The sequence below is a fragment of the Ylistrum balloti genome, unplaced genomic scaffold (genome assembly GCF_031769215.1).
Source record: "Ylistrum balloti isolate Yb309-2 unplaced genomic scaffold, AGI_CSIRO_Ybal_v1 Utg371370, whole genome shotgun sequence".
NCBI lineage: Eukaryota > Metazoa > Mollusca > Bivalvia > Pectinida > Pectinidae > Ylistrum > Ylistrum balloti.
Window position 1 is genome coordinate 66485 of NW_026782725.1, and position 27031 is coordinate 93515.

At 35.9% G+C, this 27031-nt stretch overlaps 4 protein-coding genes across 4 annotated transcripts; all 4 read right to left on the minus strand.

Annotated features, from left to right (window-relative positions):
* Positions 1 to 1255: 1255 nt before the first annotated feature.
* LOC132562220 (uncharacterized) lies at positions 1256 to 3892 on the minus strand. The gene is made up of 6 exons (XM_060226954.1): positions 3553 to 3892; positions 3205 to 3399; positions 2895 to 2966; positions 2272 to 2466; positions 1954 to 2028; positions 1256 to 1338 (listed from the first exon to the last, which is right to left on the minus strand). The coding sequence occupies exons 1-6, from the start codon at positions 3890 to 3892 to the stop codon at positions 1256 to 1258; spliced, it is 960 nt and encodes a 319-aa protein (XP_060082937.1).
* A 6428-nt stretch (positions 3893 to 10320) lies between these two features.
* Positions 10321 to 16345, minus strand: LOC132562221 (uncharacterized transmembrane protein DDB_G0289901-like). The gene is made up of 6 exons (XM_060226955.1): positions 16270 to 16345; positions 14559 to 15794; positions 14389 to 14430; positions 13997 to 14083; positions 13431 to 13724; positions 10321 to 10481 (listed from the first exon to the last, which is right to left on the minus strand). The coding sequence occupies exons 1-6, from the start codon at positions 16343 to 16345 to the stop codon at positions 10321 to 10323; spliced, it is 1896 nt and encodes a 631-aa protein (XP_060082938.1).
* Positions 16346 to 18532: 2187 nt separating this feature from the next.
* Positions 18533 to 22575, minus strand: LOC132562223 (uncharacterized). The gene is made up of 6 exons (XM_060226956.1): positions 22559 to 22575; positions 21754 to 21880; positions 19935 to 19965; positions 19472 to 19615; positions 19077 to 19319; positions 18533 to 18561 (listed from the first exon to the last, which is right to left on the minus strand). The coding sequence occupies exons 1-6, from the start codon at positions 22573 to 22575 to the stop codon at positions 18533 to 18535; spliced, it is 591 nt and encodes a 196-aa protein (XP_060082939.1).
* Positions 22576 to 23464: 889 nt separating this feature from the next.
* LOC132562224 (uncharacterized) lies at positions 23465 to 25810 on the minus strand. Its single transcript, XM_060226957.1, has 4 exons — positions 25366 to 25810; positions 25062 to 25262; positions 24241 to 24429; positions 23465 to 24045 (listed from the first exon to the last, which is right to left on the minus strand). The coding sequence occupies exons 1-4, from the start codon at positions 25808 to 25810 to the stop codon at positions 23465 to 23467; spliced, it is 1416 nt and encodes a 471-aa protein (XP_060082940.1).
* Between the last annotated feature and the right edge of the window lie 1221 nt (positions 25811 to 27031).

The window sequence follows — 27031 nt, forward strand, 5'->3', positions numbered from 1 at the left end:
GTATTAGACTATTGTATAATGGTTTTGCCGACCCTATGGGACAGGAGTGGGTCCAAGGAAGAATTCCTTTTTCCTTTATATTTGGTGAAGCAAACAAAGCCAGGTGAGCGATACAAGCCCTATGGGTTTTTTGTTTACTGTAGTATATACTGGAGAACTAAGCACATAATTGTACCTGGAAATTAAAGATCGCATTGAAGTTATAAACATATGGTTAAACCTATAAAAGCAGAATGCTTTTCGTTACAGTACCACCTCTAAAACGTTTTGGCTACGAATACTGTTTGAAGCCCGAATTCCTGTGAAGCACTTAAGTTCTGATTTTGTTATAGTTAGGATTCATATCGAACAAAATATTTGTTTAGAATATTTTCATTAATAAAAGGAGACTCTTTCATAAATTTCGTATGAGATGTAAACTCTGGATGCAGCCTATACATTCTAAATGTTCTATACGACTGTTGAATGTGGAATACTTTATGTAAAATACTTTAAAGGATTCTATGGAAAGCGGGTATGACATGCTTAAGCCACAAAGCCTCCATACTTTCCTTCAAAAAGTGTTTCCCGCCAGGTTTATAGAAGCTATAAAACGTTTGTTTTTCGCTTTCATACGAAGCAATTTTACAACCATTTAATGAGGCATTTCCATGACGTCTTCAGCACATTTATAGTTTATCCAGCCTGCTGCTGTTGTTTCCTTGGCTTGTAGTTTTAATAAAGACATCGTGACTAAATCTTTATCTGGATCTTGACGTTAAGAGTTAAGAATTTCCTCAGCAATCTCGAAAATGATTCGATAAAGGAGTTAGGTCCAAAAACAAAATCGACAGATGGTTTGCTTCATAAAAACCATTTGGCATGTCGTACCGGCTTTTCATTAACGTCAGTGTTTTGCAACTAAAGTGTATGGTAAAGGCAGATGTGGTGGTAAAAAATTAACGATTAACAGTGTTATTTCCACAGTTTGCAAATTTTTACATGAAATGTGATACGAAAAAGAACCTTTTAAGACTGCTTTTATTAGCATAAGCACCCATAACAGGTTTGAAAAAAGTCTTATATCATAAGATGTTTTTGTATGAAATATCCGTGTCTTATGTGCAAATCTTTAGAGGAAATCATGGGGTTTTAGAAGAAAAGACACATTGGAGAAACCATTTACTGAGCTAAACATTTCAATAAACAAGAAATATGAACGATTTTTTGTAGTAATGTATTCCGTAATTGCATTAGTTTAAGACAGCTTTTATAATCAAAATTCGGTTTCTGCAGTTTTTGTTTTCAAGGTATCAAGAAGCTCTTGTAGATATGCTACGGTTTCCTCTAAATTTGTACCTGAAAAGAAATTCAAATTATATTTAAATTGCTGTTCCAATAACTGATGAATTCACATATGTTCTAATCGTCAAAAATAGCGCCTTCACATCCTAACATATTTTCTAACTACTGTAGTAATAAACCCCGTGAGTAGCTCTCTCTTGTGATACCTAAACAAACAAACGTTGTTTTAGTACCACGCTCAATATCGGGGCCATCATCGTAAGGTATATATATAGGTATTAAAAACCTTTCAATTGATTTAAATTGAACATCAGCAACATCATTCAAAATGTGAAACGGAAAGCAAATAACCTCGTTAACAATCGCTATCACTGGTACCAGTCATAGGAATAACAAAGCCAAAGAAATCAGACCCCGATTGTTCAAAGACCGGTTAGCGATAACCAGTACCTATTAAAATTTTAGACCATTCTTAATCATTGCACAGATGTAGATTTTTTATGACAGGCCAGATATATTTTGAGCTTTAACTTTACTTTTAATGATCTTGTACTTTCTGTGGCGACAATTTTACTTTTTCACAAACCGGTGGTTAACTAACTAACCTTTGACCAGCCTTAGCTATGTGTTTATTTTTATGTAATATCGATACATGATAAAGAGACTTACTACCTTTATGGGGGTTGATGACAGAAGTGTGGACATTTGCTTCCTGGTCTATAGAACCATAACTGTCTGGTACACCTTGTAGTAAACACAAAAACATAAATGTTCTTCTGATCTCGTTACAAATGACAACGCATTATAAACAGGATTCACTGAACAGGATTTGAGGATTTATACTCATGTCTGCTCCTTGAACTTAACATTGCCAAATAACAGTGTAAAGCTTTACATCATCGTCGAATTGGTGATATCGGTTGGTTTATGGATAGTCTGCATAACAATCTCGATGCCTACACTGTATCATAAAAATGTCGAACTTACCAGGCCAGCTTTTGCTCCAAGAACCGTTCCAAGATGTTTTTTCAGTGACTCCATGAGGTAAGTCGCTTTCCTCTGCTGTGTGTTTACTTGGCCATTCTCCCTTCCACTGTCCTGCCCAGTTTGTGTTGACTGTTGGTGTCCCTTGGCTTCCCGATTGTGTTGTGCTATTTTCACTTGGATCTCCAATGGACGAATCTGTTGGAAAGAAATCCTTTAATGTGTTCATCACTATGATTTTGATTGTGTTGAATTTGATCAGTTTGTGGTCTCCGGGTGTGCATGATAAAAAACTGTACTATTTTTTCACTGCATTTCCTTACAATTTGTGCTGTTGATCTTGAAGCCTGATTAGCGTTTCAGAATGTTATGTAACCACCATAAATCCTCTTCTTTGTCATTAACGTGATGACATACCTGATTGAGATCAATGATCCAGTGAATTTCGACAACTTCATTTCCAATTATGGGACACTGAATGAAAATAACATTAATTGAACTGGCTCTGCTTTGTTAGCATGCGCTTAATTTGTTACCAGCTAAAGGAATAACTAAAGAACAAGAAACCAGTTACATATTTTCATCAAATAATGACACTCGCGATACATGATAAAGAGACTTATTACCTTTGTGAAGGTTGGTGGCAGAAGTGTGGACATTGACTCCCTGATCTATAGAACCATAACTGTCTGGCACACCTTGTAGTAAACATAAAAAAAACATGAATGCTCTTCTGATCTCGTTACAAAGACAACGCATGATAAACAGGATTCACTGGACAGGAATTTATTATCAAAAAATATTTGTCTGTCCCTTGCACTTATCATTGCCTTATAACTGTTACATCATCGTCGAATTGGTGATATCCGTTTGTTAACGGATAGTCTGCATTACAATCTCGATGCCTACACTGTATGAGAAAAATGTCGAACTTACCAGGCCAGCTTTTGCTCCAAGAACCGTTCCACGATGTTTTTTCAGTGACTCCATGAGGTAAGTCGCTTTCCTCTGCTGTGTGTTTACTTGGCCATTCTCCCTTCCACTGTCCTGCCCAGTTTGTGTTGACTGTTGGCGTCCCTTGGCTTTCCGATTGTGTTGTGCTATTTCCAGTTGGACCTCTCATGAACGAATCTGTTGGAAAGAAATACTTTAATGTGATTTCGATTGTGCTGGATTTGAAAAAGCTTGGTCTCCTCGTGTTCGGGTACTCGATCTCCTTATGATTTGGTTTTTTCTACATTGAAATCTTCACAACCTGTTTTTGACATTAACATAACGACATACCTGACTGAGAGTTGGCATCAAATGATCCAGTGAATTTGGCATTTAATTGGGTTGGGTTAAATGTGTTTGGAAGATAACTGGCGGTCAGTTTGTTTGGATCATAGGACGTCATAACGCCGTTTGAGCTGTGAGGTTGGACACCACCTTCGTGTTTATTATAGCCATCAGTCATGTACTTGTTGCTAAGATTATTTGGGTCGAAAGCCATGATGTAATTCCTGGCATATTGGTTTGGGTCATACGACGTGACGCTGAAATCTGTGTTTTGGTTGTATGATGCCTTATCGACATTCGCATTTGGATTGTAGTCGATGATTGTATAACCAAGGTCTGCGTTCATCACTGTGTTTGGGTCAAAACTCTGCACTGTCGAACCTGATTGGCTCATACCTCCATCACCTGGGGAGAAGAGAACTGTTTAAAAGGCCTGCCTAAATCCAGCGAGTGTTACGTGTTATATAACTGATTGACTGAATAGGTCTTTCTCAGTTGTCAAAAGTTCGTGAACAAACTAAACCAACTAGGGTAGTACCTAGTAAGCCATTGTAAACGAATTCAGCTAATTTCTAACGCATGTGATACAAGTAACTGATAATACTATGGAGGACAAAATGGGTTAATTCGAAAGAAAGTCAAAAAAGTTCCTAGATCAAGATAGACATTGCAGAAACAGACATTGCATTTGTACTGCAATTTTGAATATTCACCACAGTGCCCCTAGCCACTTTTCATGCTGCATACCTTTGAAATAAAAAATCTACCCCAGGCTGCTCTGCCAGCTTTGGCTTTGAGTTCATCAACAGGTGAGTTTTTCTATTTGTAAATTTTCATAAAGTTAATAAATAGTGAGCACTAGGGCCAGATATATATTGTAGGGAATGTGAACTTACATTCGTAATCGGTGACTTGTGCACATGGACATGATCGCGAGGAAGCAATTTATCAAACTTAACTATAAAGAGATTTTGACAAATCTTGATAATTTTGATAAAAGTCTTCTACAAGTACATTTGATTGTCCATCGTGTAAAAACATAATGAACACTTTAATTAATCGAAATCGGAATAGGAAATCAAGGACTCTTCTTACTTCAATCTTTTCCTGAAACGCTGAGTTAGATTTTCTTATTGTGCTCTAAATACCAATATCCCCCAACATATGGTTTTGGCAAGTTGAAATTGATTCGCTATTGTTGGCTTTTCCCCATAGTAACGATTTCCGTGCAAAATGGTTTTCACAATGATCTAATTAGGAAATATGCCATTTCTTTGCATGGTCCAAAGTTGGATGGTTGTAATACTTGTAAGAATGTTTGGCGGGTGTCATCAACGAAGAAGGCGTTTACTCATACTTAACACCTTAAAATGAGTATCCGTGTAAACATATCTCTTTTGCTAGCCTGGCAGACGGTATGCTGATCAAATCGACCTGCATCGAATTTTCTTGGTCCCAAGTGATGCCCATTTTATTAGAAATGTGTTGAAAAAATGTCTGACAAGCGCCCCATATAGGATTTTAAAAAATTGATAAATATTTGACAGACTGTTTTTTATATTCATCTGTGTGTTTCCCATGGTAAGTAGTTGTGCATCAGAGGGAGATTTTTAATAAATCTAATTCGGAGGTTTCCCTTGTTAATTGATGTTACCATATGATCAATTTACCTATCAATACAACATATTGCGAAGGATGAGATCATAGGAAAGAACTAAAAGAGGGTGAAATTCCAACAAATAAGAACCAATAAAAATCAAATAACGGTTAGCGCCAGTGTGCCTCTTGTACATAGTTTGCATCAGTTTTATTTGAGTTTTGTATCAAGATTATGTTGATATGTCGAGTAGTAATTTTCACTATTGTTTTTAAACGAGAGCAATGTTGGCTTGTCTGGAGATTTTGCTTGGCATAATACCCTGATGGACTTTTTGACACCCAACTCGTACCTGAGAAAAGTATTTAGACTGTGTTCCTAATCAAAATATATCAAAGTACTTCAGCAATCGCAAGGAAAACAGGAAGCATAGCTGTACATTAATTCAATGTCCATAATGTACTAAATTACACAGTCAACTTGTAGCTGGGGTCTATGGCAGAAGAAGTTAAGTCAGTAAACTATCACTTACTAAGAAAAGTCTAGTTTGTTTGAGGGGGTTTACTTTTCTCCAAGTGTATCTCCTTTGATTAGGATAATACTCCCCGAAAATGTCAATTAAATTGAATAATATAATGCTTAAAACTTAAGCCTTTGGACCCATAATCAATATCTGGGTTAAGAACAAGATTAAAATCACCACAGATGATGGATTGGATTCAGGTACAAGTCACATGTTTCATTCCCATAAATTTAATGAATTTGAAAAAGGGAAAGGGTCTCTGGAAGTTCAACAATTCTTTTCTTTTTGACACAGAATATGTTAAATTAGTTACTGATACTATTACTGATACAAAAATACAATATAGTTCATTTGTTTATAATTACAATAATATCAATGATATATATGAGGAAAATTTACAGTTTAATATTGATGATCATTTCTTGAAACTCTTATAATGAATATTAGAGGTAAAACAATTTCTTACCCTCCTTACAAGAAAAAACTGAACCATTTGAGAGAAAATCAGTTGATAAAATCCATATAACATATAGAAAATAGGGAAAATATAGAATTAAGTGAAATTGATAGTAAATTGGGAAAAAAACTATAAACTATTCGTCTTCATAAATCAAAAGGAAGTATCATAAGATCTAGAGCTAAGTAGGTAGAGGAGGGGAAAACCTACCAGTTACTTTTTCAACGTATAGAATTTTCACTCCAACAAAAATCCCAAAATTCAAAAAGATGATAGAACAATGATCACTAAACAAGACAAGGCAAAATGAGACAAACTTAAATGACAATGACCTTGAAATTTATCTTAATTTTAATGACTTACCCAGACCAAGTCAGAATCAAAGTCTCTAGAACGTAAAACCTCTTTCAATGAAGCGAGTATGTTATTGAAAAATATGAAAAATGACAGCCTATGATATGATGGATTCATCATGGAATTTTTCAATATAATTGGTAAATTTCTGGTAAAATCACTAAAAATTTGCTTCTTAAACGTGGACTATCAGAAACAGAATAATAACTTGCTTTCCAAAAAGCGATAAACTAAGACATTAAAAAAAACCTGGCGTCCAATATCATTTTTTGATATATCGTATCAAAATAGCATCAGGGGTTATATCATACAGAATAAACAATATTCTTAATAAATTATTTGTTATGATCAGACTTGGATTTTATCTTGCAGGTATATTGGGGAGAAAACACGTTTATTATATGATTATAAAATTTACTGAAGAAAATGATATACCTGTTATGATTTTGATGATTAATTTTGAAAAAAAATTGACTCTGTATCTGAATTATATTACATTATTTTTCGTTTTCGTAAATAATATTTTAAGATGGTTTAATACATTACTTAATAATGTTTTACCTACATTTAACCAGGGAGGGAACTAACCAACTTTTATCGAAATTAAAAGGTCTTATCGTCAAAGTGACTCAATTGCCCCCTATATCTTTATAATGTGTGCAGAAATTTTAGCTATTTGTTGGAGGAAATATAATCCTTTTAAAGGAATTAAGACAGAGAATTTAGAAACCGTAACATCTCAATATGCAGACGTTACATTTTTTTTTACGTTAGATGGATCAGAGAAGAAACTCTCATTGAATTAACAAACAGATCTGTAAACATATCCGGCTTAAAAACTTTGGATTGGTAGCAAGAAATACAGTAGAGATAAAATGCTTCCACAGTTTAATCTACTTGAATTTGATGTGAAATTAAATAACATTCTCATATTGAATTTTGATAAAAATAAATGTAAAATTGAAAAATCTAAGCAATGGACAAAAAGAAATTAACTTCTATTGGTAAGATTTATATTTTGAAATCATTATTCATAACCCAGTTCAATCACTTGTTTCTATTCCTGCCAAAATCAAGAAACCAATACCTTACTTTTTGCATTTTATGGAATAGATAGTAAAACAGATAAAATCAAAAGAAACGTTGTTGTTAAAAAATACGGTGATGGCGGATTGATGATGGTTAATTAGAATACTTTTATTGACGCTCTTAAACTGGGATTGCATAGGGAATGGAAATGAATTTTGAAAGGATGTGTTGATGAATATTTGTGATGAAAATATATCAAAATAATAGTAATATATGTACGAACAGCTTTTGGAAAGATGTGTTTTAAAGCTTGGTACAAATTGAATAAATCAAAAGAAATTAGGGAACTTGAGAAAAGATAACGTTTTAACCAAAATATTTAGCTTAACAATAATATTACTATTGCAGGTAAATCACTCTTCTATCAATCATAGTATAAATCAGGAATACACACTCCTTCAGATCAGATAATTTACTCTATACCTTCGAAGAACTTTCAGAAAAAACATGAACTTCACTTATGCGGGGATGCCATGAAGTATAAAATCTACTACAAAGTCTAGAAACAACCCTCAACATCTTACATAGTCAACCCTCTTCTTCTCATCTCTCCTTTCCTGTGTTAGCAACGTTTAGTATTTTTCCAGTCTTTACTTTCATTTCTCTACATAATAGATTATATTATATGCAACTATGTAAATGAAGCATGTTTTTGCATAATTATATATTGAATGTGTTTTTTGTGTGTAAGCATGTTTCTGCATGAGTATTTATGTGTGCATGTCAATACTAAATGTTTGTGGTGTGTTTATAAATGAACCACTATAAAGATATATAATATATATGATAATTAACCTATATAGATAATCTCATGGTTAGAGACAAACAGCAGCAAAGGTACGTATTGTATAGCTAAAGGTAAAGTAGGAAGTCTTGTATAGCTAGACATTTAAAAAACATACACTTATAAATACGTGCAGAGAGCAAGATAAAAAGATAACAGCTATGAATTTCACCCCCACTTCAAAAAAGTATATTATAGCACCACTCTACAGAACCGTTATCTTATGAAGATTGATGATGGTTTTAAAACAAAACAAACTTCATCATTCAGACAATTTGTCTCTCACGTTATATCGTATGTATCGCGAACGATGCATTCTGTGTATAGTATCATACATGTTGTTATTGTTGGGGATGGATAATGCTATAACGTGTTTCATAATTCAAAGGACTAGATGTCAATTGCATGATCTCAGAAACGTTATAAAAAGTTGGCCAAGTATGGGGATGTGTGTCTGGGCAAGTGTGGGGATATGTGTCTGGCCAAGTGTGAGGATTGGTGTCTGGCGAAGTATGGGTATGAGTGTCTGGCCAAGTGTAGGTTGGGTGTCTGACCAAGTATGGGGATGGGTGTCTGACCAAATGTGAGGATTGGTGTCTGGCGAGGTATGGGTATTGGTGTCTGGGCAAGTGTGGGGTTGAGTGTCTGGCCAAGTATGGGGATGGGTGTCTGACCTAGTATGGGGATAGGTGTCTGACCAAGTTTGGGATGGGTATCTGGCCAAGTATGGGTATAGCTGGCACTTGATGATCCACTTGTACTGCCTCCAGTTGAACCCCTGCTATCATTAGATTGAACACCGAACCACTCGACCCGTTACTGGAACCCATCGTGTATAAATAGTACAAATTCCACTAATACTAAATAATCATTCCAGTTTTATCTGCTTATATCTCATGTATGAATAAAATCATGATTAACAATCCTGAGGAAATACTGATTTTACAGTAGAGGATAGATGTGAAATTGAGGTATTATCGGAACAGGATATGTGTATTTTTACGTACACACGTTATTAGATTACATATAATATAATCAACATTATATGGCTCTGATTTTTCCTCACTACAAAATATCTCATTTATGTAAATAAAAGCTGTGATCTTGCGTTTGTATATTTTGATTAAGATATTTTGATTTATTATAAAGTAACTGCTGTATACACAATTTAAGTAATTTCGGACGGTCTTGTATTCCAGTGTTAATAATGTTAATAACTCTCCTACTAAAATGTCTTTCGCATGCCAATAAAAAAAACCCTTGTAACTATGTACTTAATTGTACAAAACATGTGCTAACTGGTAGCAACTGTTCTTTGGAAAGTGGCTCGGTGTATTTGCACACATGAGATATACATCTATACCTAAGATACTGTTTTGTCGATATGAAAATCGTCGACCATCTGACGTAAGTTCGTCCCTCTACGTTTGCTTTTTTATGAATAAATACCTCACCGGAATGAGAAGCTATATAGGATAACATTCTGAAACAAATTTAAGTTTGAAAGTCGATCTCTTCTTCGCAGCTGCGCAACTGCAGTGTCTTGATTTTCCTACAGTGTAGCAGTCTTATAAATATATTTTTTCAATGTTAATATATTATGATCTAGATCTAACCATCTTATTACATACATCAGCTATCAGGGTTATTTGACAAATTTACAAATAGAAAAAAATCTTCAGTCATGACTTGTCACATATCATTAGGATGATCTGGATGAAAATAAGTAACTACGGGATTCTCTACGTTCATAATTAAATGGTTTTGTCTCACGTCGTGTGTGATATAAATGCGAGACTCTTACGGTATGCTTTTGATTTTGATTCCTCTGTACTGTTTCTTGTCATTCCGTGTATTGATGTCCTACTTTCGCGTGTGTTAATCTCTCACCATACTTTACTGAGATTTTATATGACCTGCTTCTCTAGCTCTGAAAAACTAACATGCGCAGCCTCTTAAAATGTTTATGTTTATTCTGGGATTGACAAAACAATAAGCAATCGGAGTAGCAAGTTTCCATCACCTGACTTCATATCCTGAGTGTTGAAAGGCTCGAACACAGTGTTGCTCCATGCTGGCTTGTCCTGGGATGTAGCTCGAACATGGCGGCGACTTGTCTCTTGTTGGCTTACTGAAAATATCAATATCATAACAAATAATTTAGATAAGTAGTAACATAATGGTGGAGAAAACGTTCATAAGTACCGTTTTCATAAGCTCTAATTCATCCGTTGTGTCTATTATTCGTCAACCAATCTCGAGGACTTTTTCAGTTCATACTAATATTCAATAAAAATCAACTATCGTTGATAAGACGGTTGTCCTATGCAAATTAATTTGATGGACAAGTTACAATTCAATACTGTATAGCGCGATGAAAATGAAGAGGAAGGTCCAAACTTAAGTTGTGGAACTTGAAACTAATCATGTCGGAATGTTGTCGAGGATGTATATCTAAAACTCCATCATATATAAATCTTCTGTCGTACAGTACTATTTTTACTGTTTTCGTGGCAGAATTAAGATATTGTTCAGGTCAAGATATTGTTCAGGTCAAGATATATATTCAACATTTGATAGTTAACAAATCTCACATTGTACAGCATTACTTGTACTGTTTAAAATCAAGATGCTTTTCGGCGGTTCAAATTTTTGCAGTTTAACCAAAATCTTGTCGGTAAAGAAGACCTGAAATTATAGACGGTCTATGTTTTCCTCTTCTGATTTCATGTCCATGGTGATTTTTTTTCGTGATTCAGAATGAGGAAAAAGCGAAACCCCTCAGAATAACGAGATTTACAGTACTATTTGTAAAGAGCTCCAAATTAAGTTGATATAGTACCACATCTGTCACAATAGGAATCGATATATCACATTTTGCGAATGTGAAACATCACAAAGAAGAGAGATTCTTCACTAAATAAAGTAGATTAATAAAATGACCAGTCTACTTACAGGGAAGTGTCAAACTAGACCTCCGACCTAAAACAGAAAGATACACCACGTAAAAAAATACACGAACGAGAATCGACATTGTGTTATATTCAGAAATAAGGAGATGTGTGAAATAAGTATTGGCCGTTATCAACCTGGTCGTGCATGTGGGAAGGGATATTATCAGTTAGAATAGCAGTTTATCATGCAGGATTCGGTACGAACAGATACTGGAAAGTTATCAGCATAGGTGAAGTAGAGAAAATCCCATGATATCGTTCTGTCCGAGACAAGCAGTAACACCTGCAACAGCTGAAATGTAGGATTAGTTTTAAGCATAATTCTCGGATATTTAATTTATTTTGAATTCATGCGAGTAAAATCGAGGACATCAGATGTAAACTAAAACTGATATTATATAAGGAAGTGGCATTTATATTTCTGTAAATGTATACTTGATGTCATGAAAACTTAAACAAATACTTATGAAACTATTAAGCTATAATTTGGAAACAACATATTTCGTTTCAGCGTTTTTATTGATGTTTAAATTCTGTATTGAAGATTACCTGCATAGCGTTTTACATCAAAGGATACTTGCAATGATAATTAAATAATGATAGAATGATGTAAACAAGACGCGTAAGTCTGGATGGAAAACAATTTTAGACCAACTGAAATCATATAGAAAAAATTAACTAGAAAACCATGAAAAACACATGATCGTAGAGGTACTGTATATCACTTAAATGTTATACTTTAATTCATCCGTCCAGGTTGTCTTGGCGACTATCCACAGATGAACTAACAGTCATGTATTGCTAACATAAATTTTACCATCTCCAGATCACACAGGAAGCAAAGACAATAGCAGGTTATACGGAAAGGTTTTGCCCAAGGGTTATACAAAGTTGTTCAAAAAGTCAAGGAAAGCGAAGCAAACGCTTACAGCAGCTCATAAGAGGAAGGGCGCAAATACCAGGTAAATATTAAAGTGTAAAAATAAGCAAACATGTATCTGCAGCATTAGTTTGATTTAATATTTCATACATATATTGTTGGTTGACCCCAGCTGCTTTTTTTGCTAACTAAACACCTACTGTTAAATCTTTATTTCTTACCAACGCCCTGATTACTTATTGCGAACAGAAAGACCTCCTCCTGTAATGACAATGTAATGGTTACGATATTATCTTTTAGATAGATTTTTATTGAATGTTGCTGTGTTAGCTATGTCGTTTATATCAGTGAATGCCAGTGTCTAACTTTCTCTATTTCCGCCTGAACGACAAATATGGAAATAATCTGGCGAAACATAAATGAGAAAGATTTATAGTAAATCTATATCATTCCTTCACTTTAAAGCAAAACATGATACCTCGCTAGTTAAATATATTGGTTCTGGCACCATATAGTGGCTTTCGCTAAACGGCATTGTTAAACATTGATGTGAAGCAATTTGCTGTTACATTTAAATCATACCATTCATGAATCCCATCGGGTCCACTAAGTCATGTCCCCCTGAGAAACCAATTGCACCGCCTGAGAGTGTGTAAAGTAAGTAAAGAAAATAAGGGAGTTAAAGTTCGTTTTCCTTTAAAATTATTGGACCTTTAACTGATAAATTCCAATAAGCTATTATTGAGATTTCTCAGATTTTTTATGATTCGATATTGCTATTTAGTATTTGATGTCTTACCGCTCATGGCTCCCAGAGGATCTAAAGGGGAGTTGCCTGTGGTCCCTGCACTCCATTTCGCGGATCAATGTAAGTCGTGGAAAGGAAGATATTATCTTGTGTAACACAGCATGTGCAATTTAATCTCAAACCTGAGCAATAAGCTATGCGCCATCACCCAAGCAGACAAAGCAAACATTCCGGAAAACAAGAAATGGGTTGGATGAACTACGAGTAAGAATATAAACAAACCACATAATTTAAATTTCGGTACAATGATAATCTTTTCGTCAATTTCCCTATGAAACGAAAAATGCATGTATGTTTGACCGGAAGTGCTATCTCTCTTGAGCGGTATTGATATGCGTGAAACGATCGATTAGGTCGGTACCAAAGCGTGATTAAAAAGCTCCTTCTCAACTTGTTTCGTGCCACATGCACAATGAGTAAATACCATAATAAATTCACCTGACGACTGTCTATTTCCTGACCCGGAGGACACACCTCCTCCCATCATGGCACTCGGATTGAACATCGAACCAGTTGAACTTCCTCCAGATGAACCTCCACCCATCATTGCGCTCGGGTTGAACATCGAACCACTTGAACTTCCTCCAGATGAACCCCCTGCCATCATTGGATTGAACATGGAGCCACTAGACCCGCTACTGGAACCCATACTTTGTCCCCCACTCATACCGGATGCTCCACTCATTACTGCACTGGCATCCAGTTTTCCGCCGTTTGCAGGTGCTGACGCGCCTTAACGGTTGTATAAATACTCGTAACTCATGTAAGACATCCATATTTAAGATACGTGATACCATCTCTTACTTTGCAGAATTTTATATTGTTCTTCTTATTAATGTCATATCCAATGTATATATGGTGATAGTGGCCCTAAATTCAAGCTATAAATATGTAATAATCTAGTAGAAGAAAACTTAGGAACTGGACTGCTATCCAATTTTAAGGACTATGATAAAATATTGAATTAACTAGATATTGCTGCATCTCATACTTCAGGACCTTACCTCCAAACATGTTCAGACTGGTTCCTTGTTGTGCCATCTGCATATTTACAGATCCAGCGTTGAAAGAACCGGTGTTGCTACCTCCTCCTATAAATAGGAATTATTTCTAGCTAAAACATTATTATATGAACACGTCGCCAGAACACTTACATTCGTCAGAGAGACAACGCCTAGAGATAGAAACAGACACAGAGATGGAAAACCTGTCCCAACCGACCAAGCAGAAGCGTGCGTTATCATTTTTGCGTTTAGAATGAAAACTTCCGTCATATCTATTTCATGTTATTGGATATTTTATTAGACTTATGTGAAAAACGTTCATATCTATTAAGATTTTAAAATATTTATATATGTTTATGTGGTGGTAACTCTCTGTGGTGTCTGATACGTACCATTGCTGCTTTGAGGCCCCATGTACTTGTTCAAATCGGCACCTTTAATATTCAGAAAAATTGACAAAATGTTTGAAGGAAAGACATGTTTTGAGTATTTTGTAAATAGCATTTAAATTCATTCTTTAATTGTTCTATGAACAATTTGATTATGATCTGTATTTTTTTACCAATTAATGGATTAAGTGGATTGAATCCAGATGTAGCCAGTGAGTTGGTTGCGACCGGGTCAAATGATCCAGAGCTTCCACCTGAAGTAGAAGACGACTGACTACCACTTGGTGACTGAGCCTGCTGACCAGATTGAGGTTGAGACTGGCTCGACTGTGACCCCGAAGATGAGCCGGAAGTGGAACCTCCAATACTTTGCTGTTGTGGGTTGAATCCTTGACCTTTGGAGAAAGACGGTGCATTTCCTCCAGTTCCAGCACCCGAGTTAGCAGCGTTGGGATCATACTTTCCGCCAGTGTTAATAATGTTATTGGGATCATAACTGGGTATAAACGAACCTGATGACCCACCGCTACTAGAGCCTGGTGTCATACTGTTGGTGGAAGATGAAACACCGGTATTTCCCCCGCTACTTGATTGTGCTTGTCCCACGTTTGAATTGACTTGATTAGGATCAAACGATGTTGACGGTGACTGACCAGAAGAAGTCTGACTGATTCCTTGGCTGTTCTGCGAGGGTTTTCCGAAAGAATTAGCATTGCCGGCACTTTGTGGTGATCCACTGATCTGGGAATTTCCAAACGTGCTTGCACCTGAAGAACTTCCAGATGAACCACCTAATTGGGAATTTCCAAACGTGCTAGAGGAACTTCCGGAGGATCCACTTGACTGAGAACCCCCAAAACTATTTGCAGATGTCCCAAAGGAACCTTGTTGTCCAGGTTGACTTCCGGTCGAAGATCCTGAAGTCTGTGGAGACGATTGAGAGGACGAAAATGGCGATCCTGTTGACGATGATCCACTTCCGGTGATGGGATTTAAATTTGAACTGGAAGTGGAGGCACTTGATTGTGATCCACTCATTCCATTAGGGTTGAACATAGAACCTTGATTTTGATTCATCTGGTTCGGATTAAAAGAAGCAGAACTAGTTTGTCCCCCCGAGGACTGACCTGTACTTGCAGATTGTCCTGCACTACTTGATTGTTGTTGTGACGACCCTGAACCACTCATTCCGTTGACATTATTAGGGTTAAACATGTTACTTCCCATACCTCCCATTAGACTGTTAGGGTTAAAACTTCCATAATACTGGCTGTTGGCCGATTGTGTCCCACTAGAACCTGAAGAAACACCGGCCATCATGGCGTTCGGGTTAAACAAAGATGAAGAGCTCCCCATCATAGCATTAGGGTTGAACATGTCTCTGCGTAAGAATTTATGTAGTATGTCATCTGCAATGTTTTGAATATTGTATTGATTAATTGTGGTGAACTCAAACACTTCCCTGAAATGACGACTATTTTATTCACATTTTTCTTCACCAAGTGATTACCATCATTAATGGTTTTATGCTAATATTTTCTTTGATTTACACATGACAGAAATCGATATTAAGGTTTAATTCGTGAATATGTCCTTATATAGAACAAAACTTTTTAGTGTAATCGATTTTCTTATAGTTCTTTTGTAGTTCATCTTTACAAATATTTACATAGTATACAATTCCATCAGAATAAAAATTGTTGGTTGGCTATATATAAAATTCAACAGATCGAACATTTAGTGCCTCTTAACAATGTAAGATAGTGATGTTAAAATTCCGATACCCGCATTCATATTCAAGAAATCTGTTGTGATTGTTTCAGATCCAAAATATATACAAAATAATCCACTTGTGCAATCCTTCAAATACACATGAGAACTTACCGTATGTTTCAGATCCTCCAGTCAGTGGTGGCTGAATTTCCACCATAACAAGAATTATTAGCATCCAAGTCTGCATGGTTCTTACAACACTCCTGAACTTTCGGATTTCGGTTAGTTGTTATCGTGAATGCCCTGGCTATCGTAGACATGCGATGGTCACTCTCCATTAAACTTGGTCACGCACAAGTATGTGTATACTTTAACATGTTATTTTGGTAGTAATCAGCTCATGTACAGACGTTATGTATTTAATGACAAATCTATAGCAGTTATGTTATAGAATGTTATTGAGGTTATATTTGTTATGAATTTGTATCATATAGCAGTGCTTGAGCATATTTCGCATGTTCTTCCATGGGATCGCTTGAATTTTAGGTATTCAGTGTTAGCAATGGAAATGTATTTACGTATATAGTAGGAAATGGAATATCACACAACCTCTATTTAACACGCTGAAACATATATCACCGAATACTATATATCTAAAACACGTAATGAAATGGCTCAAAACAATGTTCCGAATTACTTATCTAGGACAGGACTTTTTTTTTATCTTAATACGTGTCTTTTGTGCTGTCAACTGCATGTCCGTATTGCCTGACCATCGGTCCAATTATGAACATATTGACCCTCTATTGACAGATTTTGCCGGATTGTCTTGTTTTCCGACGATATGAAGGATATGGCGTAATATGGCGATCCGTTATGCTCATTTAACTTATCGGATTAGACAGATATGAACATTTAACCTGTTTTGATAATATGAGGGATGTACCAGCTTAACTTATCTTCATTTCAAGGATTAAAGCAAAGAAAAGAAAAGAAAACACAAATATATCGTCATATTGTTTAATTCAAATCCTGTTTTGAATATTAATGACTAGTAATAGTAGTAATGTCGCCATTATCTGGTATGTTTGTAACAACACTAGATCTCCTTTACGTAAAGAATAATAGAATATTGGAACTCGGGGTGAAGATATTGAAAATTCAGCGAGAAGATTGTTCCCATAGAGTGAGATATATCTGACCTTTTAAAAACCGAAACGTTGAGCATTATAAACGAATATAAAGCTTTATGATCAAGTGACTTCATGTTTAATTGTTCGGTACTTGTGTTAAGGAGCCTTGTGACCTCTAACAGATATGGGTCTTCTTATCTTTCCTCTAATGTTCGTCATGTATACATGTCACATGGCGATAGGAGTGTTCAGCGTGATTTCTGAAGGACTTCCAACTTTCCAAATTGAAAATCAGCAGAAATAAAATTAGTGTTACACAATCAGGAAGTAGATGGATCCAGAAATCGTATTTACAGGCTAAACTTAAAATATGATAATCTTATAAACGAAGAAATATCCTTTTTAGTTGTGTTTTAGTGGATAAAATCACTTAAAAGGTTTTCACCTAAAACTAACGATACTGTTTTTCCACCAGAAGAAAATAAAAAAAAAAATCATTGTTGACCAACGTGTGAAGGTAGAGGACACAGCTGATAATTGATCTATTCAACATTTATTTCTGTTCAAATATGTATCTTTTTATCATAGCTTTAAGGCGGCTATTTTTATCGTTATACAACATACATCTTTGATACTGTCCAAATGAATGTTGTTACTCTCTCCACATATGGGACGTCGTCATGAGTTCTTTCCTATAATAAAGTTGCTTTATGGATAATGTTCGAATCAATGATGAACGACCAGATGATGACGTATGTGCAAACAATATCTGGTTGATACAGCCTGACCAAAACAATCCTGTAGTTGAACCAAAGACATGTTTCTCTACGTATGCTGTATTTTTTGAGTGCGACTTTGGCAGATGTAGTTGACGGTGGAAGCTGTTGTAGCGCTCCATTTGAAATTGAATCCTCAGTGCTCATTAAAGAAGTAATAAACAACTTGTGTTTTAGGTATTATATTCCTTTTTCATTCAGAAACGTAACGACTTTTCAGAGCGATTTAATTGTGTCTTATTATTTTTGGACGCTGGTAACCCGTAGGCACTTTTGGATTTCTTCATAACCTTCCAGAATATCTACACTCAGAGCTTTTTTTATCAGAGCCATAAAGTATACAACAGGTCTGTAATTCTCGAATGTAGAAATCGTCATCACAAAAACCAACTGTTACATATTACTTACAGGATACAGAAACAAAACAAAACGTTCTGACAACTTGTTGATGAACGAGTAACGGTAGATTTTACAGTGTTCTTTATTGTAATGACAAAACACAAGGATATCTTGCCTGAAGAAACATCATTTTCCCGTCATCAACTTGACAAACTCTGGAAGAAAGGAAACATTATTTACATTATGTGTATGATAACTAAGGCAGTATGTAATAAGATCAGTGACATGCGACATTGTAAAACATTTTTTATTCCATGAAGTTACTTTATTACTCATAATACCGTCCTGTGTGATAGACGATAACGATGATACGGCATCGACTGATGTAATTCCACATAGAGAAGATAATGATTGTGTGCTTCAAGATAAGTGATATTTTCAAATGTGTTGTAAATTACTACTTGGATAAATGTTCGACTTCTGTGAAAACAAGCTATTGAACCAAAGTTTGCTATACAATATTAAAATGGTTGTCATTTCATAGATAGATTCTATGGGTTTTTTTCATATATGATACAGTCACACCGCTAAGAAATATGGCACAACCTGATTGCTATTTGATGAATTAACCAGATTTGGTGGAGGAGAAAAGTCGCCATAATCAGCCACTATACTCATCAAGTCGGTGAACTGTCACGTCACATATCTACATTACTACTTCAATTCATACCTTTATAGTTTATTTTCCCGTCGTTATTAATGTCCGCTTCACTCATTAACATATTGACTTCTGAGTCGGTAAGAACTTCTCCAGATGTGGCTACAACGCTCTGCAGCTCATTGGCAGTGAGGAAACCATTGCCATCTTTATCAAACAGGCGAAACGCTTCTACCAGACCAGTCTCTATGTCTGCTTCTTGTAACCTCTTAGCAACAAGATGGAGAAACTCATCGAAATCTATCGAACCGTTTCCTGATAAAAACAATGATTTGGTAATGTAAGCCTTTTTAATAATGATATGGTACTCCAGTATGGCAATAGTATATTGGATGTAAAACTGCGTAGAAATTCGTGGAAATGTGAATTAAGTAATAGAAAAGGAAACATGAATCCAGGTGTCTCACCGTCATTGTCCACTAATGATATCATATCACTGATCTCGGCATCAGTAGGGTTCTGACCTAGAGATCGCATCACGTGACCGAGTTCCTTAGTTGTTATAGTTCCGTCACCATCATGGTCGAACAGGAGGAAAGTCTCCTTAAAGTCTGCATTCATAAACGAACGAACATTTCTTAATGATGCAATAAGTGAAAATGTCACAAGCAGTCCCATATATCTATGTATCGAAAGTATTCGTAAACGTTTAATTATTGTATCATGTTAAGATTTCAACAATTCGTAATACTACTGGAAATGATAACTTCACTGTAACATCACAAAGGTTCTTAGACGAAATAGAAATAAGTACATCATACTTAAACGTCTTGGGCACTCTGTTATCTTCTTACTACATATATCCTTTATCATCTACAATGTTTATAGTGTTGTTCCATGTAATATCTCTGCTGTGTACATATAACATACCTGATATTTGTTCTTTGGTCAGCTGATGGACCTGAAATGGAGACAGTGTTACTACACATGATCACCTAGTTCCTTTGTCCTATTTTAATCGCTTTAAAATAACGTGACATACACCCTTAAATCTTTGTGTATCAATAGAGTTACATACATCCTTAATTAAGTCTCATTGTTAAGCAATTGTCAACATACTGTTGATAGTACCGAGTACCAACTACAATGTCCAGTTGATTATAGCATTATAGATGCTTTCTTGATGTACTACTTAAGTCTTCTTGATAAAAAAGGGAAATCAAGATCGTTCTTTTGTGTTAATTATCAGAAGACAATACCACAAAGTAGAGACAACCTTTGGATGTGTTTGACATGCCGTCAAAGCATTGACTACATTAATGTGAATAAAATAATAGTTGTTACCAATGATACTGCTCAATTGTATATAAACGTTGGGACACGAAGACACGACGAACCTCGGGGACTAAATGTACACTAATCATATGCAGCGTACTACAAGGTTAACATCCTCTACATATTATTGTTTAATTACATGCGTATAATGCATGTCGGCTATTGCGAATAAATCAAAGTGAGCTCGGTCAGGGTCGTAAAGCATAATATATATATATTAATATTTCTGATTTGATAATGTAAGATTCAGGACGACTATCGTCTGTTGTATATACTTGTCCCCGGTCTCTGATCTATCTACATATTGATTTCTTATTAATATTTTTATCATAGGAAAAAAAGCCGAGTTTTAGGTAATTTTATATAATGCTTTTAAAAAACTTTTTCAGTATTCCAGGTAAACGATACAAAGCGACGTCCATAGATCTGATATAATATTTAGGGTCATTTCATAATGATATTATAGTTCAAAATGTCAGAATTACAGAAAATTCCTTAGTATTTTTTGTTGTTGTATGTAGGGGTGTATACAAATGATGATAATCCTAACTTTTACGCCGAATTAAGAGATTCATATCGATATCTGTAAAACTAAAATAACGATAACAATTAAGGATGAATTCATCACAACATTATTAAGCTATTTCTGAAATGACAGTATCACATAAACATGAATTTGATATAACAATACACAAGTGGCGGTTGTTAGAAGACGCTGGACTATAGTTTAGGACTTCGATGACAGGTAGCAGGTATTATACATGGCATCACCCATCAGGGTAATTTACCAGTATGATATTTTCTTATACACATATGGTGTTTGAAGCTAGATCAAACTTATTGGCATTATAACACGAAATATCGTACAAATGACTCACTAATAAAAAACACTTTTTGATACAAATAAGATACAGTAGAGCTAAACAATGAACCAAACTGCATCGTACAGCTGTTTCGTCTTTCTAGGACTCGTCAGTGATGGTAAACACAAAATAAGAAGTCTAGAAGGCGACTGAGAAAGACATACATCGGTCGTCGGTTTTTTTCTCGATGAAGATATTAATTCGTACACGCATGTATGTATCATGTGGATCTCCTATAAGAGGACGATATAAGTTTATGGAAGTTTACCATATTTAGATAGGAAGTGCAATATATCATGAAAGGACGTGATATCGTCGTCCTTGCCAGCCCATTGTTAACAATATATATATATATATATATAGTTGACAGATCTTTAACTAAGTTTTTAAAGGTAATTATACATAGACAGTATGCATGTTATTATTCCAAAAAATATTTTACATCTAATTATTTAGATAATTACTTAACATATATCGAACATACACACCAATCATTACAGACTCGTTTTCTTTATATGTGACCTGAATGTAGATTTCATTTTTCTCCTGACCTTGCTTGGAACACGGAATTCAGGGTCCGAATACTCCGATCCATTGCTAGAAGACTTCCGGAAGAAACTCATTTTCTTTGTCGTAGAAAATGTACTTTTCTTTATGATACTCATTGCCATTTTTATCCTTTCCAAACGACCGTGCCCAAAGTTTTACTGTGATCAAAATAGCCCTGAACTATCTACAGTGGTAACAATATGTCATACTTCGCTAGTATTGAAAACGGGTTCAACTTATTTGGAGAATACCATGTGTTACCTATTGGGTTTTAAATGTGAGGACAATGAAACTTATAATAACATGTTAGAACGCTATTTGAATAGAATGTTTACTTTTAAAAGGTAGTGTATACATAGAGTGTCTTAAGAAGTGTTGTATACGTACCATTGTGGTAGGAATAGATCCAATTATGGCTGTTTTGGCGTTTCCTTAACTATAAACACTAGGATTGGACGCTTTGATCGGCAATGTCCACAGATTGCAGATAATTCTGTTGCTATAGTAGGTGTCTAGAAGACATCTGACATGGACGTCGTCTATGTTTGAACAAACAAGCACTCATTACGAGTATTAGGTATGATAAACAATAGGGACACATTTGATGAAATATCAATTTACAAGCCTGTGTGTAACAGTAAAGATTGATTCTGACAGTTATTGGATCAGTGCGTGTTGATTGCGTCCCACTGACAATAGATCATAAGTACAAAGGTGAAGCTGTGTATGTAATGGTATTCCCTTGGTTAGTCAGATAATTATCAACAGATCATCTATATTGTTGATTCTACATCTCCGACTATATACTTGTTATCATTCGTCATGTTCTGAAATTTCAGATTATTTTAGTTACTGAATGATATCTTTGTAACATTTTTTTTTTATTTCTGAAATCGTGTGTATGTGTGTTTGCGTGTTTGCGTGCATGCATGGGCGCGCGTGCGTATGTATGAGTGAGTGAAGATTTTACAAAAGACATGCAAGTAAATAACATATTTCAATACAAATTTAGACTTAGAATTAAAGTACATTAAATACTTGTTTCTCCTTCTAGGACATAAGAGCCAAAATCTAGAAGGGGAGGTGCACTAACATACAGTGTGCATATGGATTTTCTTAAGTGTGCTTTATATTTGCATTTTCAAAATGTCTACAAATGTTTGTTAATCACAAAATTATTGTTGTACAAAAACGCCACCTATTTGTGTTGCGCTCACACATTAATTCTTTAACGACGCATTTCATTCCTTCCACGAAAATATGCAACATCAACAATGTTGTACCTGGCTTTCATTGGGGACGCGATTTATAATGTTGTGTTGGGTAACTTGGTCAACTTCCATTTCAGTGTTCGATGTATCAATAATACAACAACTTTTGGGATGGTTTCAGAATTTATTTTAAATGTTTCAACAACAACAAAAACTTAAAAAACAGAAAACAAAAACAAAACAAGTTTCTGCTCGTCTGTCTGCTGCTGTCTACACTGAAACAACAGTTTTATGAAAATGAAATATAATTATTCAGCTTAAAAGTATTTCATTTTCTTTCTAACAGATTGTCAATCTTTTATATCACTGCCGTTATAATGATAATGTAAAGGGGTAAATTCTTAAATCTATGAATCAAAGACAATATGCTTGGAAATGACAACTGTAGGTGGAATGATAATCTCTGGTGATTATTTTGATACATGACATATTACAATTTACCTTATCGTCCGCCTCCACCCATCATGAGGTTAGGATTGAAGAAATTGAAAACCTGGCTGTTGATCTGATCCGGATTAAAGCCAGAACCACCTCCGCCTCCTTGTCCTAGTTGAGCTTTTGAGGGATCAAGGAAGCTGACTTGGATTTGATTTAACTTGTTTGGATCAAACGACGGTATAGAACTGGAACTGGATGATCCACTACTTCCGCTCCCACTACTGCTGCTTCCTCCACTGCTACCTGAAGACATAGCCGAGGAGGGTGACCCTCCTCCCATTGTAAATGCACCAGGGTTAGTAAACATACCAGGCTGTGTCATCTGTGATGCACCAGATGTTTGACTAGATCCGCCGGTTTGACTGGCTCCTCCTGGCTGACTAGATCCACCGGTCTGACTGGCTCCTCCTGGCTGACTAGATCCACTGGTTTGACTGGCTCCTCCTGGCTGACTAGATCCACCGGTTGCGCTTGATCCACTGGTCTGACTGGATCCACTGGAACTAGACCCTCCAGAAGATGGTACAGCAGCAGGTGACGAGGTTCCACTCATGCTTGGTCCTTGTGCAGTTTGTCTTTTGATATCTAAAAACAAACATATCTTCTGCCGTAATGCAGCTTTTGGATCAGCTAATTACCTTAAACTTATAACAAATACTGCAATGGATATTAATCTTAAATAATGAACATACAAACTGTGCATTTAACCGTTAAAACAATGTGCTCGTGATTGTCACTCCAATTACAACAATTCATTACAATCTTAAAGTCTAAACATACAACGTCTGCCGAGCTGGGACTGGGGATCGAACATGTTGAAGCTGATGGTGTTCCATTGGTCAGGGTTGTACATTCCACCGGTTGCGCCACCTGCCCCGAGCTTGGAGGTGGAAGGGTCTAAGAAACTTGAAGTCAGCTGATTGACTGCGTTAGGGTCGTAATTAGGGATTGTAGCCTGTCTTGTCAGACCTGTAAACAAACAAACATAGTGACAACTAAGTAGCAAAGCATTCTTATTCTTGTTTACAATGGGTGGTATTTCTTATTTCTGAAAACAGTCAATGGGGAAATTTAATGGTTACAGTTTATTTTTGGTGATACGATTGTGACCGGGACAAATTGTGTGTTGCTATTTCATAATATATTGTAAAAAAGACAAACATTTCTTTATAAAATAACTAGGTACATAAAAGGTATTTAAATTACCAGGTACAGTTGCGTTCAATTATGACCCGTCATTGATGCTAAGGTCTATACTATTTTTGAATCTAGGAGGCGGCTAGTGAAAGGCAAAAATGATCTAAAGGAATATCAAATTCCAAGTGGGAAGTGCACTAGCCACATACTTCGGTAGATATTTTTATTTTCATATATTTCATGTACAGGTATACATTCTGAACCGTACCACCATTCGAATGATCTAAACCGTAGCATGCATGGTACGGCAAACTTCGGGAGTTAAAAGTAAGATATTCTCATTAGATGCTCGTACATCCAACAATTACCTTTCCAATGAAAACAGATATTATTTGAGTTGGTTACTAGAACTTAGTGTACCGTGTATAGATCTGAGATATATATATATATATAATCTCACTTACGACGTCTGCCGAGCTGAGACTGGGGGTTGAACATGTTGAAGCTGATGGTGTTCCATTGGTCAGGGTTGTACATACCACCGGTTGCGCCACCTGCCCCGAGTTTTGACTTTGAAGGGTCTAAGAAACTTGAAGTCAGTTGATTGACCGCATTAGGATCGTAATTAGGAATTGAAGAAGATCCTCCGGAGGATTGTCGTTTAACTGAAAGGACAGCAGCATGATAGTAAGAGTAACGAATACTGTTTTACTGGATCAGTCATAATTAGCAGTATGTGTTTCTATCATTTTTGCAGTTTTTACTGACCTAGTGTTCTCCGTCCGACCAATGACGAGAATAGCATGCCATTAATTTTGTTCGGATCAAAGGTAGATGAGAAACCAACTGAGGCCATTTGACTTGCACCGAATGGATTCATATTTGATGGAGAGTTTGTCATGGATTGGCTTGTTGAATTGGAAGATACATTAGAGCTACTTCCAAAAGGATTCATATTCATTGGATTTCCAGACTGCATTGGATTGCCTGCAGGGTTTGCTTGGCCTGAGTACCCTGCAGTGCTCTGTTGTCCAGCCGAGGCCTGGGGGTTAAAGGGGTTTGGCATTCCAGATGGCCCTGACAAGGGATTGGAGTTAGTATTATTTCCAGAGGATGCTGACGTAAGAGAGGAAGATGAAGAGACACTTTGAAAACCAGCATTATTCATCTGAGTTTGGGCAGCGAAAGGATTCATAGCGCCCACACCAGTCATGCTACCGATGTTTGCAGGATTTAATCCTAAGAAACCGGAAGTTGCTCCAGAACCGGAAGTCTGTCTCCGGTGTCCTATTGAAGGAGACTGAAAACTTGCATTTCACGATGATAAATTTTGTAGGGATTTTTTTAAAAATATGATAACATTATTCGAAGATAATAGAATGAATGCGAAGCACATAACAGTGATAGGAGTGTGTCTATTCCGTACATCATTGGAAAACATATTTTGTTGGCCGTACGCTGTTTATGTGAAATCGTTCCAATTTGAAGATAAATTTACGGTGCCTGAAACTCAAGTGAGGATGTAGCTTTTCATCCTACACCATGTCACCGTTGTGAAATAATATATCATTTCGTTATTTGAAATACCATTTTATGATGCACATTAAAATGAAAAAGAAGAACGAGTATGCATCGCCTCGTTATTACTTTCGTCATCATTCCTCATGCGTTCGTTACACAAGCTTATGCAATATTCAAGAAAGTCCAATATTTGCCGTTGTATTTAAGTTAAAACCTTCAAATATATAAGCAAAGATTCCAGGAAAAGTATATACGTTTGAGGGAAGAAAGATTAATAAATACTCGATACTACTCTTCCAGCAGGATACCGTGTTCTGATGTGATTCATCTACGAGTTATCAAATTTAGAAAAAATTGGTAAACATATCATTTGAAAGAAACGTGCAAGACGAGAAAGAAGTTTCTGAATTTTCAGGAGTTCATCATGAAATTCCAATTTTGACTGTCGCCACATAATTAATTTTCACACTTTGTGCAACACATTCCATATGTGAATTAAAATAGATTTGCTGTAACAAAAGGCACATATTAAATCATCATCGGTATTTATACCCTAGTAATAGCCCTAATTCTTCACTCACTCTTACCTTCATAGCTCCTCCCTAATCCCCCCTGAAGGAGGGTTATAACGAAAAGAAGGGAAAACCACTTCATGATGTTCTAATCTTTCAAGATTGCGATTGTAACAACGGATCAGAGACAATACATGCAGATGACAGATATAAAGGGTGTGTGGAGGATTATCTTAGGCATGACGCCGCTCTTTGTTATCGTGAATGAAAGGCTGACCTCACCTATCACTACTGACCATTATTCTGTTGGACAGAAATATCTAAATCCAGTAAGTGGACATCTGCCGACCTTCACACCTGAATAGTGGTTCGTTTCTAGGTGTGCCTTATGTAACACATAT